This window comes from Eurypyga helias, unplaced genomic scaffold, assembly GCF_000690775.1.
Source record: "Eurypyga helias isolate BGI_N326 unplaced genomic scaffold, ASM69077v1 scaffold28112, whole genome shotgun sequence".
Lineage (NCBI taxonomy): Eukaryota > Metazoa > Chordata > Aves > Eurypygiformes > Eurypygidae > Eurypyga > Eurypyga helias.
In genome coordinates this window covers 19,032-38,764 of record NW_010235701.1, presented here as the reverse complement: position 1 = coordinate 38,764, position 19,733 = coordinate 19,032, and the positions used below count along the sequence as shown (strand labels likewise).

The 19,733-nt window shown below is 40.6% G+C and overlaps 1 protein-coding gene across 1 annotated transcript in view; it reads right to left on the bottom strand.

The window, feature by feature from the left end:
* The window catches only part of LOC104506047 (fibrillin-1-like), a gene marked incomplete at both ends in the record, with an annotated part of 80,272 nt that overhangs the window by 55,483 nt on the left and 5,056 nt on the right, over window positions 1-19,733 (bottom strand). Inside the window, 2 exons of the mRNA XM_010146853.1 lie at window positions 15,099-15,194; window positions 16,760-16,855. Of these exons, the coding sequence (XP_010145155.1) occupies window positions 15,099-15,194; window positions 16,760-16,855 (192 nt within the window). The remainder of the gene's footprint in view (window positions 1-15,098; window positions 15,195-16,759; window positions 16,856-19,733) is intronic.

Sequence of the window (19,733 nt, the reverse complement as noted above, 5' to 3'; positions counted from 1 at the left end):
CGTGGCTGAATAAGGACTCTGGAACAAAGACTGAAACAAGCAAAGAATGGCCACAGAATTTTATGTTTTCTCTCACAGAGTCTTCAGCAGCAAATTTTCAACTGCCATGAGTTTTCCCTGCACGTCTGTTCCCATCATTGTGATCACCCCAAAGTACTTATTCCCCGCCAACATAATGAAGTGTTTGTGAGACTATAGTTATAATTGAGATGTCTGGATTAAAACAGTGAGTTGTGACATTTCTAAGAGTCCTAAGGGAGATGGCAGTGAGTTATAGAGAATACACAGATACTTGATAATCCACAGTTACGGGAAAGATGACCAAGAAGCACGACAAGGCGCTTCAGCTGGGATTTTGTCGCTGGCATTTCTACGTAAGCATGGACCAGATTTATAAAGGAATTTACGAAAATGCCTCTAGGAAATAAAGTGATTAACATAACCATTTCTCCAAGCTCTAACACTAATCGGTGTTCTGTTAGTTGCCGTTTCAGATACTGTGGTTGCTAAGTCAGATGAACAGAGGCAAGCGAGACAGGAAGCTCTGGAAAAGATGCGTGCTGCCCGTTTGGCATGGGAAAGCTAGAGCAGAAAGCCTTCAGGGAACAAGTGTGAAGGATACAAAGAAGCGAAACAGCAAAAGACCAGAGGGAAGAAAAACAGGAAGGCAGCAAAGACAGGATGGATCAAAGCAAATCTAATAAATGAGTGGGAGGCACAGAGACGGAGAGATAAACAGTGGGAGCCAGCAGACACCATGTGTGAGAAGGGGAGAAAAGGAAGGGGAAGGGAAGGAAAAGTCCGGCCAGCCCGAGAGCTTCGCCAGCCAACCAGGAGAGGGAGGTTTGCCAGGCGAGGCCGGCCAACTAACTAGTTAAAAAGGAGGTCCAGAGAGCCAACTAGTAGAGAGCAGCCAGCCAGGCAAAACCATCCAGGAGAGGAATCCGTGTGTCGAGTAGAGTGGGAGCAGTCTCCACCTGGGAGCTGGGTGACCCAGCAAGCACCATGCTTTGCAGGAGGAAAAAGGGCATTAGCAAAATGCTCGGAGAAGCAAAGACATGCCCGAGAATGTCACAGCAATGGGATGAGCATCTCCTTGACCCAGCAGACCACAGCATCCTACCTGGCTACACACTCCGAAATATTATTCACTAGTTAGTACGGGGTGACCAAATAGGAATAAACAAAGGTTACACGAATTGCAGATATTAACCAGCGATTTTCCCAAAAGGCATTTCCCTCCCATCTGTAGCATTGATTTCCACATACTTTCTTCTTCTCTGATATTAAGGTGATAAGGTACAAATCATGTACCCTGACTGTATTTGTATGGTTCAATGTCACAATCCTAAATCAGGAAAAACAAACCCAGGCCCGTGATAAATGAGGACATGAGATAAAAAAAGGGGGTTACAAACCACACGAAGAATGGCCTAATCCAGCACTGACAACGTATTGTTCATCTGAGAAATTAGGCAGGTGCTACCTACCCATCTCAAAGAAATAAAATTAAGTGTATTAAATAAGGAAAAATTTTAAACTAGAGCTAATGCATTTCTAATAGATAGTAAATACTTGTGCTGTCTTCTGAAATAGTTTTTACACCGACAGACCACTCGAACAATTGAATGAAGCAGAATAAACTATGGCAAGGCCTAATTGTGTTCCCATCTTTAGATTTAAAATTCATCTTTCAAAGAAGGAAAATAAGTGAGCAGTAAAAGACACAGATTTAAATTATTTCTGAGAAGAAGCTTCATGTCACAGCCACCAGACTGTTGAGTGCATCCTGCTTATTTTTATCTCCCCAGCAAGTCTTCCTGCTGTAACACAGCATCATACGAAGCAGGTACTGAGGTTAAGAGGTGGTCCTGTCAAGAAATCAGGACTCACAGAAAGAACAGAAGCGAGATAATCCTTGTGTGAGCAACGTCTTGATGCTTACCTCACCCTTCTGGATATGGAATCTGATCCACACCACTAAAACCCTTGAGCAGCTTTTTCCTTCACTGGGCTTTGAATGGAGTATGAAGCTTTTAGGAAGCCAGTAGTCCAACTCAACTCCCCTAGACTCCTCAAGCCAAAAGCAGTGTCACAGCTGAGGCAGAGGATACTTTAGGTATTAAAAGTCGACTTCCACTTGGGACTGAGTGCAGGAGAATGGTACAGGCAGGCAGCACCTTGGGGTTCTGCAACTGGTGCGAGCAAGGGAAGCAGGAGGGAGCTCCCATCCACCGCTGGGGAGCAGCAAAGAGTTAAGAGGGGCAGGCGTATAGAGTGAGGCATAATGCAGTTTTAAGTCCCTCAGTGGGAGCTCTGGCATCTGCCTCAGCTGCAAGGTTTAGCAATTACAGTGCCAATTTAAACTTGTACTTCAAAATATAGGAAATATTTTCCTTTCATTTTTAATAGAAAGGGTACATTTAGGAATCTAGGTGGTCACCAATACACATGTGCATCACTCTCAGCGATGTTAATGGAACAACAGACTGGTCTGAGCAGGGTCTGAAGTTTCACCTGCTTGTAAACCAGCACTGTGGGAAAACTTTTAGGTGGCTTAAAAAAAATTCTCATAAAACAGTAGAAAGCTCATAATTGAAGACACTCCAGTATAAGAGAAAACTTCCTCCTGATTATCAGAGATATTTTGCACTATATCCAAAAGTTAAGTAAGATTTCTCCCAAAAACAGTGTCTCCTATTCAGGTCATTCTCATCAGGAAAGTGCCTGAACATCTATTTTAATATTCAAGCTTCAGGTTTCAGCTAGACTTGTGATAAATAACATTCACATTAGAAAAATGTTTTTAAAGCATCAAATAGTTGAGTCTTACAAAATAAAATAAGCTTGCAGTGGGTAAATTGCCCTTACATACGAAATTCTTATTAGTGTGTGAATATACTATAAGCCTAAATTATAAAGATAATGTAATTTAGCTCACGCGTTTGAAATGAGAGAACCACTGGATTGGAACTCTTGCCTGGCAGCATGCTGATCTCTTTCCTTCCCCCATTTCATTTAATTACTAACTTGAAATTGGATCAGCAACTTTTAAATAGCTGATTAAAAGCCCTGTTCACCAAAGTGATCCTGTTTATTTTTAACGCGAGCATCAGGCTGCCCCTCTGCAGGGCAGCCAGCCTGCTGCCTGCCATCACACCCTGCTTTGAAAGACTTTCCACATCTGCTCAAATTTGAGCATAACCTCAATCCAACCAAAATGCATGCAAAGACCTCCTTTGGATTTAAAAGGGCTACCGACACTTCATCAGAGGCTTCCGGAGGACACATATACAAACCTCTCTATGTATTCCCAATGTACCTTAACACTCCTGCACTCGAGAACCACTTTAGAAACGAGAATATCACATGAAAGATAAGTGCATGCAGCATATAAGCCCAAAAGAAAAAGCACACCACATTATAAAACTGAAAGAGGTATGTATTTTGTTTGCTGTTTACTCTCCTAGAACACTTACTTATCATTATGAAATCCCAAATTGCTGTTAAATAAGTACCACTGCATATAATGCTATTTTCTACACCCTACAGCCACAGGTAACGGCCTTCTTTGCTAAAACATGTTCATATTTGTGGCTTACGGCTTTGTGAACTTCTTAATTTTGTCCAGAATTAACTGAATCATAGTATTGTGTGGTAACAGCACAGAGCTAACTGCTAGTTACCTTGCACACCTTCTTGAGACCTGGCTGACAAGTTCGGATCATGTCAACTCTGACTCCCGATTCAAAGCCACCTCAAGTCTTTGGGCATCCCCTTCTTCGACATGAGTAGGTTTTGGATCACTTCAATGGTTACTGAGCAGTTTCACCCAGCCTGCACTTCTCAGAACAATGTAAGACTTTTACCTCCCAAGTTTAAAATACTGCCCAAATGTTCGAATATACAACTGATACACACATGCACGTGTGTGTGAAACGCATGTATAAACTACCCAGTGGACGGAGCAAAACAAAGAGTTGTAGAATAAACGTAAACCATTCCCCGCAGGGTTTTGGCAATGGTTTACAATAAGTGGCAAGTCATTACTGCTCTGGATGTTCACTGTAATGTTAGCCATCTTGAACTCTTTTGGTATTTCCTTGGATGCAACGGGCAGTTGCCTAGAAATTTCATTTGTGGTATTTAATGCAGAGTCACTACATAACATTTTATAAGATTTCCTTGTTCGTAAATACTTGGGCAGAGAAGCTGCGTGTGCGTATGAACAAACCCCATCTAATTTGTTTAAACTATTTCAGACACTAAAAAACTTAATTCTCGTATCAAGAATTCCTTCAGCAGACAAACATGAAGAACAGCAGCAGACTCTTAGTATTGGGGTATGTCAATAAGAGCTCCTGTAGCTGCACTCCAGACAATTACAATTAAAGTGTCAAAACTATCCCAAGTCTAACGTAGGTCTCTCCCACGTTATGTTGAATTCAAAGGAAGTGTTACCTCTTATTCCAAATGAGACCAGGATGTTGCTCCTGATATCTTTCAGGGATGTTCGAATCATTACAACAGCAGCAAGACTTTGCATCAGAGTAACAAAGAGAAATTCCTCCCAGCTTGAGACTGAAGCGGACATCAACAACATAGGCTGAAGGAAGTTGTTATTTCTATTAAAAATTCTAAACAGCTGTTTTCAAGGCAGATTAAAAGATTTTTCAATGTTTGGACTCAACTCAAGAGCTTTATCTAATGCATACTTTGTATTTGAGTATTTGTTGAATTAGAAATTTAATAGAGCAGCTGAGTATTTTAAAATCTTTTGGAAGATGTGAAAAAGGGATGTGAACTCTAGCACACCCTGTAAAACATAAATTTCTTACCAAAAGAATATGTTATTCATGTGCTCTGTACATTAGGTCAATTATTACTCACTTTCTTTGGAGAACAACCAAGTGCCTCCACCCTTTATAACAGAGCACTGTAATCAACTGTAGCAAGAATAGCCGAATTATTCTAATATACACTGGTGGCTCAGGCCCTAGCTCAAGAAGGCTTGAACAGTAAGAGACTAAGATGGATTTGCCACCACCTTTACTTCTTTTTTTTTTTTTTTTAAGAGGGGAAGAAATTAGTATTTCCTCGTACACCTTCGTAAATAACTTCAATTTCACATAAATAGGGGAAAAAAAATCATAAAAAGGAACACTTTATATTGGCCCTCCAATTTAAACACTTCTGTTATTTAATGACAAATTCCATAAACATTCTGATACCAATACTTCTTCCACTGCACGTCTTTCATTTCCGCTAACCCAATTTAACCTCTCATCTTCCTTGCAGTCAGCTGCTGTACAACGCATTTTTTTTTTGTTCTGACACCAGGCAGCGACTGAAGTGCTAGTGCTAGATTTAAAATGCCTTCTAAAAACACAACTTGTTGTATTGAATTTGGAACCGAGTTTGATACAACTTGTACTATTAGTTTAATATAGTATCACCTTTCACGGAGCCATATCTTGTTGGGTTCCTGCTGGGACCTGAGAGCTGAAATAGCACAAGGTTTAATGCATGGCACTTCATTTTGCCCAGCCTGGCTCAGGCCAAGAGAAGCATTTGAAATTATTTAGATAACCACACAGATTAAATACCCAGCAAGATAGCTTGCTAAGTCATTCATCATTTGCCATTCCTGGACTGTGCTTGTGTCTAGCAATGTTTTTACTAGAAGAGCCGTTCAGATGAATGGAATGCACATCTCCGCTGGGTTTTCCCTGCCCCAGCAGCAGTCTAAACTTCCCAACCTACCTTCAATGCTCTCTTCCTGAGCTGTGTGAGAACTATTTGCCTAGATCCCCTCTGCCATCTTCTTCTTGCCTATCTTCCCCCTCACCTGCTTCTCTTGCTTTTCTTTACCAGCCCCTAATCATCTACCCAACGCCAGTGTATTAAAACATCACCTTGTCCTTATTTCAGTCCCTCAAACTGCCCTCTTATTACCCCTTTACTCTTTGCCTCAAGAATCAAGTAACTGGAATAATTCACACCGTGTGGTGCAATTCAATTACAGACACAGTATCTGGATCATTAAATTGTGTCCTATCTTACAGGTTATTTAACTCTCCTTTTACAGCTGTGTACCACTTACCTATTTTTTAAGTGCCCGTTTCAATGGTAGATCTTTTTGCCTTTAAAACCTGCAGTCTGGAAGTCATTTTTGACCCTGTGGTTTCTTTTGAAGCCTGTATTAATCTGACTGTAAAGCTGTCATACTACCATTTTACGAATCTCTCCAAGTTACCACCCATACTGTCCCACCGGGACATGGAGATTCTCATAAAGGTTTTCATCATATCCCAGCAGGACAATTATAATTCATTGCTCGCTGGTTTTACTATTACCTCTTATAAACATGTCAAGCTCAAGTAGTACTCTGTCACTGTACTGCTCAACTGAACTAAGGCGCCTGGACATCATTCCAGCACAGAGACTAGTCCAATGGCCCTTGAAGAAGCAGTTCAAGGTGTCTGACTTTAAGATCCGTTTTAATTGCCCTTTGAAGAAAGTGCAGAGCATGCTCTTTCCACTGTGTATTTACTGCTTCGCGTCTTGCTGCAGTTCTCAGAAACTCAGGCAGCCAAAGGCGCTTTTCAAATCCTAAAATCTCCCATCACTGAGGCACCCTTCTAAATCAGGTGAAATTTTCGGTCCAGGAGCTAATGGGTCTCCCTATCTTTTAGTTTTAAGTGACAAGCAGGTAAGCACAGCCAGCGTCAGGTGAAAATAGGAAAACTCCCCTGACAGTGCATCTGTAGTTAATAGGAGTTAAAACCATACCCTATCCCATGCTCGAACCACTGTAATTGTGCCAGCTAATTTTATATTTTTAAATGAACTGTTCCATTTTTAGAATTTCATTAGGCAAGTACACCAGAAATTATCAGCATAATGTGCTTTCACACTACAGAACTCAATCGCTGCCACAGGACAAACACCCTCTGGATAGTAGAACACACAAATAAGAAAAAATGCAAACCAGCCGGGATTACAAATGCTTTGACAATGTTAGCACTGGATCTTCCTTAAATAGCTAGCAGGTGGGAATGATACAGTTGGAGGTGTTACAAATCATGGGCTAACATCTATTTTAACACATTTTCCAGAAGGAGGCTGGACACAGTCCTGGGCAACCTGCTGGAGCTGATGCTGCTTGAGCAGGGGGTTGGACCAGATGATCTCAAGAGGTCCCTTCATCCCTAAGCAATTCTGTAAGCTGAAATACTGTTAGAAATTATCCTCTCACCCGTGTAATTCTTAGGGCTCTACTAAAAATTAAAATAAATATATTCTTTGATAGGTAGGAGTCACACTACTAAACAGTAGTGTGCATTTTAGTGTGCTGTCTGGTTTTGCCAGAAACAAACTGATTACCCCAGCTTTGCTGAAAAGTCATCTACCAATAGATTCAATGGAGCCCTTGTAAGCAGTGGGACCAATATAAAAGGAATTCGGCAAGAACTGATGGCTTAGTCTTGAGTCCTAATAGCACTAAGAGATTGCTGCTTATATAGAAACAAGAAAGAAAACGGTAAATCTAACAAAATACCACTAAATTTATTACCACTACTGCAATGCCACCAAGGACCCTTCTCCTGCTTAAGCACAGCATAGCAGGGGCTTTGTCCCATGCTGTGTGTAGTGGTGCAGGGTGAAAGCATCAGCCACCACTTCCCCAAGGAGGCAAGAACAGTGAGCATGCAGGTTTTTGCTAAGCTCCCATTTCCCTGTGACTGTCAGCACCTCTGTGTCAGAAGAAAAAGCATTAGAGGGTCACCGCAGACCATTCATCCCAAGGATTAAGGAGGAAATGGGGACAGTACTGAAACTCCTGGCGACCGCTGGGTAAACTTTGCAAAAAACATAAATGATGAGGCAAGGACCATTATAAAATATGACCAAGATCATTTGGCTTACTTAAGTTAAATGCTTTTTAAAAGCAGAGTCACGCACTAAGCTAAACATTAAGGATCAATAAAAACAGAAGCCACCCCTTCAGAATTGGTCCTGTAATCTGAATTGCACCACCACAAAAAGAAATTAAGACTATGGCCCAGCAGGCTGCAGTTGCATTAACCTACCTGTGCTAGTTTAGCCTGCGTAACATCCGTAACAGACAGAGCAAATGTGTAAGATCACATTCAAAACCCAGGTGTTTACAAGGTTTCATATTTCTTGGCTTAAAATATAAAACCATATGTGTATATATGCATGTACACACATATACATGCACTTTAATAACTTCCATGCTTTTTTTTTTTTTACCTACTTATCCCTAGCTTTTACACATCTTCCTACAAAGAAATATTGAATCTTGCTTTCCTTACATAAGGAAATTCCACCCCTTTCCAAAAGGAGTTTTTTCTGGATAAGGAGTGCAAAGCTAGGCTCTGTTTTAAAGAACAGCAGAATTTGGAGAGTGATCTTTCTTTTAGGGCTCCTTTCTTTTCAGACCTTATTTAGGCCTCTTTTCTTTTCCTACAGCATTGCTCTACACTGCCAAACCGTACAAGCTGTCACCGAAAAAAAATATATATAAAACCCACTCAGCCATTATTTGTGAACTTCTCAAGGCCAACTGGAAGTGTGAATATGACTGCCCTCACAGCTGCTCTTAGGTAGTTGTTTCCTACAACTTTTATGCTGAGATAGGATAGGAGATACCTTTCTAGAGATAACGGTTTACTTTAGAAAAGCTTCGATTTTTAGAGAGATTTCATCAAGTCTGTCATAAATATGTTACAAGGAAACCTGTGCATGACAGAACAGTTGCACTGACCGGTTTGAGCACCTCTGCTTAAGAAGCATTTTCATTAGCATTTTGCAGCTGGCCTACATAAAAGAATTGTTTTACTTGGAATTGCCCTTGTCAGTTTATCCTTGCATTAGGTATGGTCTATGTTTTAAAAGAGGTTTTCTTCATTAGAACTGACCGTTATGAATGTTTACATCACTCTGAAAAACAAACAAACAATGAAATCCGTAACACAAACTCGACTGAGGTATATCATACACACTGATATTTCATTTTTTTCTGTTGCAACTGTAACAAAAATTTTCAGCTTACCAGCTCAATAGTTTAAAAAAAAAAAAAAAAAGGTATGAATGGAAAATATTCATATGAAATTTCATGGTGATTCACAAGGAAAACATTTGTTTTCACTGTAACAAATGAAAGGATTTCAGGTAGCTGTGCTTTCTTATATCAAACTATAATGCAGCCCAGAGAAGAAGGAACATTTTTCTCCATAAATGGCTAAGTGGACACTGTTAGACAAGTTCTCAGCTGCATTTACTCATTCCCCGTACCATGTTCAACTCCAGGAGTCACCATTTCAAAAGTTCATGGAAATAAGTTGGGCTCAGCTATTTTATGTTCTTTGAGTTTTGTAGTGACTCAGGAATCGGATGATGGCTGGAATTAGAAAAATGGGGATGCTACAATGGTACTAAGAGAGCAACAATGGCTTGAAGACATTCCAGCTGAAGGCCTCAAATGCAACACCATGTTGCAATGAAAACCAAAATCAATAAAAGCTGACTCAGTCTTTCCACACACACAGAAAAATCTGACTTTCTTGATAAAACACACGAGACAGACAGATTTTTCCCAGTTCTCCCTGGAGCTCCACAGAGCCCAGAGTTGGCAATGCAGGCCATCCAGGGAAGTTCTCTCTTTCAACTGCCTGCAGGATGTATATAAAAGTCATATCTGTATTAATGTAACATCCCATAACCAAAGAAACACAGCTATCTCTCTGTGTATATAACTTCAACAAAACCTCTTGATGAAAGCGCAGGCCTCCACTCTTCGCTTCTTGCTGCACTAGAAGGCAGATCGCAAGTACCACGTGCAGGCAAAGCCAGCACAAGGTTCAGCCCCTGCCCGTGGTGGAAGCAGAACTGAATTTTTTGCCTAGCAAACCCATGCCCCAGGCTGCCAGCACACCCGGGGGTAGGCGTCAGGTTCAACAAAGCTGTCTGCAGCACCAGGAGAAACACACCAGTGGTTCTCATGCGAGTCCCTACAGAGTCCAACATGCAAAAAACAGTTCTTAAAGATTAGAGCAACACAGCTATTTCATTCAAATGTTTGTACTATAATTTATACCACAATACAGCCTCCTCAATTTGTGATCAGATTTGTATGCATCTCCACTGCTACAATCAAAATCAAATCCAAACAAAACAAAGTCCAAATAATACCTTAGTGCACATCTAAAGGTCAGTGCCCTCAGCAGCCAATCAAGAAGGCATGGAAATCCAGACAGGGCTGCCAAATAGTTGAATGAAAACTGGATTTGGATTTGTTTGACTGAAATCAAAACTCAATTTGGAACAAAATGTAAATGTTCAGCTTCATGTACAAAAGTTGGAGCCCTCACCTCTCACAAGAGACCGAAGCCCATATGTACCGAATCATGTATGGATCTTGATTAAGCTATAAGCATGTATCTGAAGAAACATTTTAAAACTTGCCATGTGATATTTTGAGAAGCACAAAGCATAGAGCGAGCGACAGAGGACCGGGATAGGGTATATTTGCAAGAAGCAGAACAATGGATAAAAGCCTTCACATACACAAGATCCTAAAAATGCTTTTTGGCATTAGCTAACAGACCGAGCTTAGCACCAACTTCTGATCCAGAGATCTATTGATAATATTGCTAAGTATTAGAAACCATCCTAAATCACACACAGTAACTCTGCAGAGACTGACTTCTCCACCGTTAATCTGCAGGTTCAGTTTTAAACATTACAAAACTCCTCATCCATTTGTCTCAATCTCTTTTATAGAAAAGATAATCCAAGACACTGATACTGAATGTTTTTTTTAAAACTGCTGACAAAAAGTTGACAAGGGTGGCAACATGCACTGAAATTATTTTAAAGACAGCAAAACATCACTCTTGGACTGAATATGTTCATCTTCAGCCTGAAGCCATTTTTCATAATTTTTCAGAGTGGAAATGGTGTACAGAAATCCTTATTCCAGGCCTTCAAGCTTAGCCATCCTTTAGTTTGCTGCTATAATACTGTACATGCATTCAGTGTTACAGGGCTGCAGAAACTACATGTCTATGTCAACAGATGTGTTTCTTGGAAGACAGCTACAGAAATCAAGCTTATTCAAATGTTTGCCAGCTACCATATGCTGCAATACTACTTTAAATGCAACATAAGGCTTTGGGAACATACTTTTACTGCTATCTACACTTTGTTATTTACTTTCCATTTAGACTAAATACCAGAGACGGGGCACACTAAGGGGGGCAGTGTCCTCTTTGTGAAAACATTCTACCCGTTGTAATACTTAGAAAGAAAAAAAAATTATACACAGCACTACTCTACATTAGACCACTTTCAGCGGCTGCACGTTCATAGAGAGGCTCTGGGAAAGATATTTTTACATATGGCATTAATTCTGGGAACTTTTAATAATGGCCAAATATAATTAAAAATTATGCAAAAAATCCTGCCATGAAGAGAGCAGTACAGAAACGACTCTGTTTGAAGAAAAAGCAATCATTTGCTCATATTCTAAGTCCAGAAAAAAAAAAAACAGAACACGTGGTACGTTTCTAATATTTGAACTCTGTCAGGCCCAATTCTGCTCCTATGCGAAGTGAGTGGCAAAACTCCAAAATGCAGCAGGATTGAGCCCCCGATGTTGTCACAAGCGTTCAAATAAACAAACAGGGCTGTAACACATTCTAAGCTTCCACTGTGTTCCTCTAAATGGATCCAGATCGAAAAAGAAAAGCACATTTCATTGCGTTTTTGCAATAACAACAATGTATAATTTTATATTACACTGAATTCACCCTTATAAAGCATAATCACCCAAATGTTCAAAGAGAAACAGATTCAAGGAGTCAGGAAAGGTTTTATGCCCAAGTCTGGAGGACACAGTTGTACCCAATCTGACAGGGATGTCTGATCTCTCAGAGATTCCAACATCACTTTTTCCTCAGGATTTCCATCAAGTGCATGACGTAGGGATGTTTTCACATGACCCAAACGTGGGCATCTCACACAGCCAGCTAAATCCCCCAGGTCTTTCACAGACAATACAAAGAGCTGTTGATGTTCTGAACCGTCCTCAGGGGAACACAGAACTAAGTCTCTGCTCTCAATCTCTTCAGCACTTGTAAAAGGAACTGCAGAATCTGTAACTCACTCAAGTTATTCAGCATTAAAAGTCGAATGGGGTAAAGATGGCCTCCGGGTTTTAACCAGCAGAAGCAATTCTGCTTTGCTTGCATCTTCACTCTGTGTTACCTGCGATTTCTTTTCATTAAAATATGACTGAACGATATGCTAAAAGCTGAGTGCACCTCTCAGATCTTAACTGACTCTGAAAGCTTGGGCCAAAATCCAGCAAGGCCCTTAAGCACTTGCATAACTTGAGGCATATTGACATCTCAGGTTTAAATTTAAACGCATGTCAAAGCCCATCACTGCGTTTCAGCCAGAGTACTCAGCACCTTCCAGAAGGAATCCTTGAAGTTCAAATTTAAACTGAGCCAATATCCATGAAATATTTTCCTTTCTGGACTATGTATTTTAAACGTGTCTTAAATCGCCGTAAGAAGCATTTCCAACTCCACTACGCTTTTACTGTTCAGCTTATGTCAAGCTCACCTTTGTGACGACCATTATCCCACGGAAAAGCCGGGTTTGTTGTAGTTATGATACACCCACGTATACTTGACAGTATGCCCAGGAGGCTTCCCCCGCCCTGGAAAGGTGCCAACGCCATAACACAACAGCTTAGGAGCTCATGATACCCGAATACCACGTGAATGACCATGCTACAGTTATCAGCCCAGCTCTGGTGAAGCTTATCTAACCAGTGACATGGTACACGCTCCCAGAGGAGGAATTCCATCGATAATAATGACTCTAAAAATTCCTTTTGATCATGTTTATAGTCTTTTATACCATCATTAACACTTCTAAGACATACAAAAAGCAATTTGTGTGCCAAATCTGTCCAAGGCCAGCTGCTACCCTCTCAAAAAATGACTGAATAAATACATAAAAATGCTCGTGGCGCAGATTTGATGGGGTTTGCCGTACCATGAAAGCAGCAGGTCTTCCACCAGATAAAGCTCTTTCATTGTGCCTACATTTGCAGCTATGGACCTACACAGAAGTCTTGTAGATCTTCATTAACAACCATGTGGTCAGCATTTACTGAGGTAATACCAATCAGGCTAATTTGTACTCAAAATACAGACTACGTGTATGGAAAAACTACTTAAAACACTACACAACTTGCCTCTGGATGTAAGAAACTGGCTCTAACTCTGCTACAACCACCTGACACATTTTAATTGTTTTCCATATCAGATTACTGGAATAACCCCCATGAATTTCGTTGCCTCATGATTATTTTATTCAAGACAGTTCTAAGCTGCGACATGTGCAGCGAAGGCTGGGATATTCTTTGGTCTGTGACATACGTGCCACAAACACCCTGTGACTGTTACTATTAGCTGATGCTCGTAGAGAAAAGCACTGCGTGATACGCAGCAGTAAATTACTTGCATCACTGTTCGCTTGTGGCATGGCATAACCTAGAAGTCAAACCACAGCCAAACAGATGGAGAATGTGCATGCCACAAAACTCTATCACTTTGTGTTACATTTATATCCAGAAACGGTGTTTTCAAAACAATCTGCCTCCCCTGCTTCCCCCAGAAATGGGATTGTTTAAAAGACCATTTCTCTTGAGTAATTTCTTTTTTGCCCCCTCCCTCCACACACGGAGATGCTTTGGGTTTGTTTTGTTCTCCCCCCTCCCGGCCCTTTTCTTCTCTTTCTAATAAAGACACAGTCTTACTCTACAAGGCATGAATCTTGTCAATTCACTGGATAACATCCATCCACATATACATCAGAAGCTCACCAGGGAGTGTCACAAATCCACATAACTTTCCAAAGCTAGATTCAAAATATGGACCTCTTTTGGAGCTGACAGATGTGTAAAATCATACGCAGCCAGACAACTCCCCAGTGACCCCACAGGTGCATGTGCTGAACAATACAAGTTATTCTGCCCAAGACCAACATTAGCTTATATTTGAAAAGTTATCCTCAGAAAAAGTTTTTCTGATGGCATAATGTGATTCTGGGACCAAAAACCACCACACCCTTTTTAGAGGAGGGGAACATATTTGCTCGGCTAGGTAGAGAGGCTGCAGGAAATCTCTGTGAAAGAAGCCAAATTTTAGAGGTTTTCTAGAAAGACAGACAATCAATTTGGCCTCAATAACGCAGTGAGCATTAGCCAGAAATACTACAGCTCAGCAATGGCTACTTTCTCTTTTATTGATAACAATAGAATCAAACACATGTTCTAAGTAAAAACTGCCTAGAATGAGGCACATAAGCTACAGATTTCCACCTCAGTTGTGCTCAGTAACATGCATGGGATTTCATGACGGCATGCTTTGGCTCAAACAGCTCTGTGTCACCAGTTTCTCGCTCCACCCGACAAAAGGCAGGAGTCCTGCGGGACAGGACTGAAGCTGTTAGCAGGTTTCAGCCTCGAAACTTGCCCTAATGGGGTGGAATCAAACCAGTCCCACATCAGGCAATGTGAAAGCAGCACTGACCAATCTTCTGAACTTGCACTTTACACCTCCTCACTGGACCGAAGGCTCAAACCCTTCAGCTATGGAGAACAAGTAGTCATTGCTTGAAATTCAAAGACTTTGTGGCAATATTCTGTACCTTCTTTACTTACAAAGCCTTCACTCTCTTCAAACCTAGAATTTCTAACCTAATTTTCTCTTCCTCTTACTCCTCTCCAGCAGTGAGAGCCCAAGATTCAGAACAGAACCACTTTTCAATATTCAGCAAAACTTCGCCATCAGTTTGAACTACTTTTACAACCAGGAACAACTTCATGGCGTTGCATTCTTCAAAGAACGTTCATTCTGTTTTACCTTACTCATAGACAGCAATAAAATATTACTATTCAAATACTTTATTTCATATTACTATCTACATATTTTTACATTATTATTAAGCAAGTTGGAACATCATTTTTTTTCCCCACTGTTCAGGGCACATACCTCTTTCACACTGGGGTCCAGTAAAGCCATATGTGCAAGCACATCGGTTTGGAGCCACGCATCTCCCTCCATTTAGGCATCCATTTTCACAGACAGCTGTATCAGAGAGAAGGCAAAAAAATCTTTATTGAGCTATTCCCAGAAAGACATGAAGGTACATACTTGAACAGCTCAGGTTAAACCAGTAAAAATGTCCATAATAGGACAGGATACTTTATTTTCCAGAATCTACTTCAGATGTTTTCCTATTTCTTGGCTTATTAGCATCACGAATTCATCTTTTCAAGGGAGCATAATATAAACACAGTCACAATCACAGCTCTTCTGACCTCTCAGAGCCTTTCTATCTGGGACGGCTAAACAATTCCGTAACTTCAAAATAGCATCTCTTTCAAACTTCCACAAAAAAAAGACACTGAAATAGTAGAGATTGCAGATAGGAGATGCAGAAGAAAATTTGATCTCTAAATCCTTCACATTTTTCCCTATTTAGAAGCAAATTTTAAAATGTACTTGATTCTTTACCGTATTAGAAAAACAATCCAGTATTAAAAGGCTGTTTGCTGACGTGAAATGATTCATGCTATCAACTAGCATACCAAAATGTAATCAATATCTATTTTGACTAAGTTAAGCCAAGATATTCTTTCCCTGTACGATGCTGTCACTAGATTCAGAACCCAGTTTTCCTCATAACAACTCCAAAAAGCAGTTGTTCTCAAAAATAATCAGAAAGTGTAATGTTCACATGAAAAAGGGGCTTTTAAATACAATATGATGCCCACTGAGTAATGTTATTCTTTGTTCCATTTCACATTCACTTCAGTAGAAAGAAGGTTTCCATTTATCCTCTTTTATCCACTTGATATTTCACAGAGAAGGCAGAAATACAATTCTTAATCCTTTCACCATGTGATCCTCTTCCAGATTATTAGGGTAAATTCCTGGTCCCACTGAAGTTCATGTAAAGTGTGCCATTGATTTTGACAGAGCACAAAAGGTTTTCATTAAATGAGCTAAACACATTTTCTCTGTCAGCCCAATAGTTCACTAGATAGCAACATGACAGCCTTGGTTAAAAGCAGTGTCTACATCCTTCTTTGAGTTTCTTCACAGCGTTCCAGCCAAGAGAAGCAAGAGACCACCGGAGTCCGTTTGGGAGAGATTTCAAACAGTGGATCTAGGAATGCTAGGATTGATTGAGGAAATCAAAAATACATCGATCGCCTCTGCTAAGACAACATTAAAATGAGCAAAATTCCTCAAGTGTACTAATAAACCCTGCAATTAAAACAAGGCTTCGTATTAAACAGCTTAAATTTTTCTGTAAGATGAAAACTGAATCCCATGTAAATTCTAAATGTATGGCCTATTGGTCTAGTGAGTGGAAAGCCCTGGAGAGGTCAATGGGAATTAAGGTAGTGTGAGAACTACAGGATCAAGTTTTATCCAATTATTATGAATTCACATGATGTTTATTTTAATAGTCCTGATCAGATCGGCATTCATTACAAAGTCATGTGTTTTCCTGTAAAATTCCACTGTACCTGATCAAAACCAAGCCCAGCATCAGCTGAAATTCAGTGCTGAAGAGTGCCCAGGCCACACATCCCAGAATTACTTAACTGCACAGGGGTCAACATTAACAAAAGTGCACTTACGCTGTCCACAGTGCGTTCCTGTGTATCCTTTCTGACACAGGCAATGGTCATCACTGCAGCTACCTCCATTCATGCACCGGATGTTACAGTGTTGTACTTGAAAGGAAAAAAGATTTCCCTCAGTTAAACCCAACCAGTTAGAAACATTTAAGTGTCTGCAAAGGGATTTCTTTCTTTTTTTAGGGATTGAGTCTATGGACTAGAAACCAGTATTAGAAACCAAGGATGCATGTTTTAGGACAGATACTTAAAATGGCAGTACAGAAACCAGTATTGATCCATGGTGCCTAAGGAATATAGGGCACAGTGCAAGAATTTGACAGCAGCCTTATACACTCAAGTCAAAGGCATTTCATATGAGCAGAAATCCACAGAATTTGTCTCATCGTTTGCAGCGATGAGAAAAGGCCATCAATAAGGGAACAGTACTCAACTTCTGGCAAATACCATCAAGAAGAAAGAGAGTCTTATCATCTGGGTAGCGGGGGAGGGAAGTGTTAAAGGGCAGCAGGAAGCTCCTGAAGAAGAGCCTGGTTCTGCCCAGGTAGGGTTTCTCACACGAAAAGGAAAAATAACAGTGATTTTTTTTCCTCTGTGCCATCTGTGGGCTCGCCCCATCTCCAGGTAAAGCTGCTGTGCCTGGGGGCTGCGGAGCTCACAGACAGCAGCTCGGAGCCAACAACCATCCCCTGCAAGGAGCAGAGGCCGGGGAGCAGCAGCACGCTCTCCCCAGCCCCACCATTCATAACGATTAAGATGCAGCTTAAGTCCCATGCCAGTAAAGGATAAAAGTCTGTGCTGCATTTTTCTGTTAACAAGGTCAAATATAATTTTTTAACTGGAGGTCATGAACCACTTAGAATATGTCAGGCTCTTCCCCAGGCAGAGACGCGGGCAGGCCTCCTGACAACGCGAAGCCCTGCTTACAGGTCCCGCTGTCCGACACAGCTGTGAACCGGGGTAGGCACTCCAGCAAGCAGCCGGGAAATGGTTTTCCTCTTAACAGGAACCACATGAAAGGTTCCTGCCCAGATAGGATTACTGTCAGATCGGCATTTCAGCAGATTGTGATGGAGCACTGGATGCCTACACCACACTGTCTGAAATGCTCAGGACTGAAAAACAGAAGTTGCACGTCCCGCCAGAGCCTGTTGCTAACAGGTGTCATGCCAACCACTGAATTTTTCCTGTTGCACAAAGCCCTTAAGCATCATTTGGCTTTTCACAGTTCAAAAGTATGTGAATGGAATTTTATTTTTATTTTCAAGTAGAAATAATAATTTTAGCTGCATTGCCTTCTATAGCAATATGAATCCACGGAACAGAAGTTAAACACGCAGTTGGAGAAAGGTTTTAAAACAACGTAGCACTGAAAACACTGGTGCTCTTAATTCTTCAATTATAAAGTGAAAACTGTGCCTTACATTTCTCATGTGTCTAATAGTTACGATACATCTTTGGTCTACTTTGGACGTACTTCAGTACTTCAGGCAACAAAAATGTACTAACATTCCTCAACAAAAAGTAAAATTGTCTGCAAATACAGAGTGAATATCTGGTGAAGATTTTTGGACAATGTCCTAAGTAGGTCAGAAAAAGGTGTATAGTTACTTTAAAATGTGTAGCTCAACTTAGCTTTACACAATCTTAGAAAAACAGAGGGGATTACAAAAAGCATAGGAAATGATATCATCTGTCAAGCAGGGAAGGAACTTAGAAACCACAAACTGATTTCAATTAGAGCAAGCTATGCCAAGAGCTAATTTCCATTCCCACATGAAGACCAAAGCCATTTAAATAGTTTGAACTACATTTGAGATAAAAAGGTTAACAGTAGCTTATATGATGATTTTCATATTATTTGCTCAAGTAAAAGTAAAGTGTCTTTCCCCATTTTGGGATAAGGAGTGGTTTTACACATAACATACACACACAAAGTTTCCATAATTTGTCTTACTGCTTCTTAAAGGAACTTTTCCAAGGTAAAATATTTCTTCCTCCTTTCTAAACTAAAATCATTATGAGAGACTGCTAGGACACCGAGTCATCTTTATTAAAATTAGCCATCCAGACCAGTGAGCTTTCACCCTTACTACCACGTAAGAAAAATCAGTGACATCCAGTCAGTAACTAATTATTTATTTTCTGTCCTCTTTTGAGGGAATGTTGAAAATAGTATTTCCAAAGTCATACAGACTATTCTGAAATATTACCCTTCCAAAAGTTTATAGAAACACATGCAAAGGCTGTCTGGAGCTCAGACGATGATTTTAAGATTGCATTTTTGAAAAGTAGCATATTATTGCAGGTCCAGAGTCTCTTTTCTCAGCTATATCAACAATTCCATTAATGTCAGCAGAGATATTCCAGTAAATGAAATAACCTGTTCCAAGGTACCACACTGACAGAGACTCAAGGAAAAAGCACACGAATAAAGCTGGTAAATCAACGCACATAGCTTTGCTTTATCTCAGCATGCACAGGAAATGTCAACAACATTCAAAAAAATACCAGTTTTAATCAGTTACTGTTGGTTTTCGGGTCCAATTTGGAAATAGTCTGTACTGGAAACTTCTGAAGTCAAAACAGGAATAACTGTAGGAACATAGCTCTATAAACCTGCAAAAGAGCCAGGGAGACCAAACAGATCCATACACACTTTGTGTATGGGCAACATTTGTGTTGTTTATCAGAGTGAAACAGTAAGCTTCCCTCTTAATCATAACAGTTCCTGACTTTCTTAATAAATCCTCAGCACAACTCAGCTGACTTCACCACACTAAGAGCACTATCACACCACAACCGCTCGCGAAACGGTCGGGAACTCACCGAGCAGCCGCAAGCTAACACATACGCCATCTAATCTGCAATCCCAAACTGAAAAACAGAGGATGTGAGGGTCTGCCGTCCTCCAGCGGGAAAGCCAGCGCAACCGCTCGCCCAGCGCCTCAGGCCGAGGGTGCTCTGCAGGGCT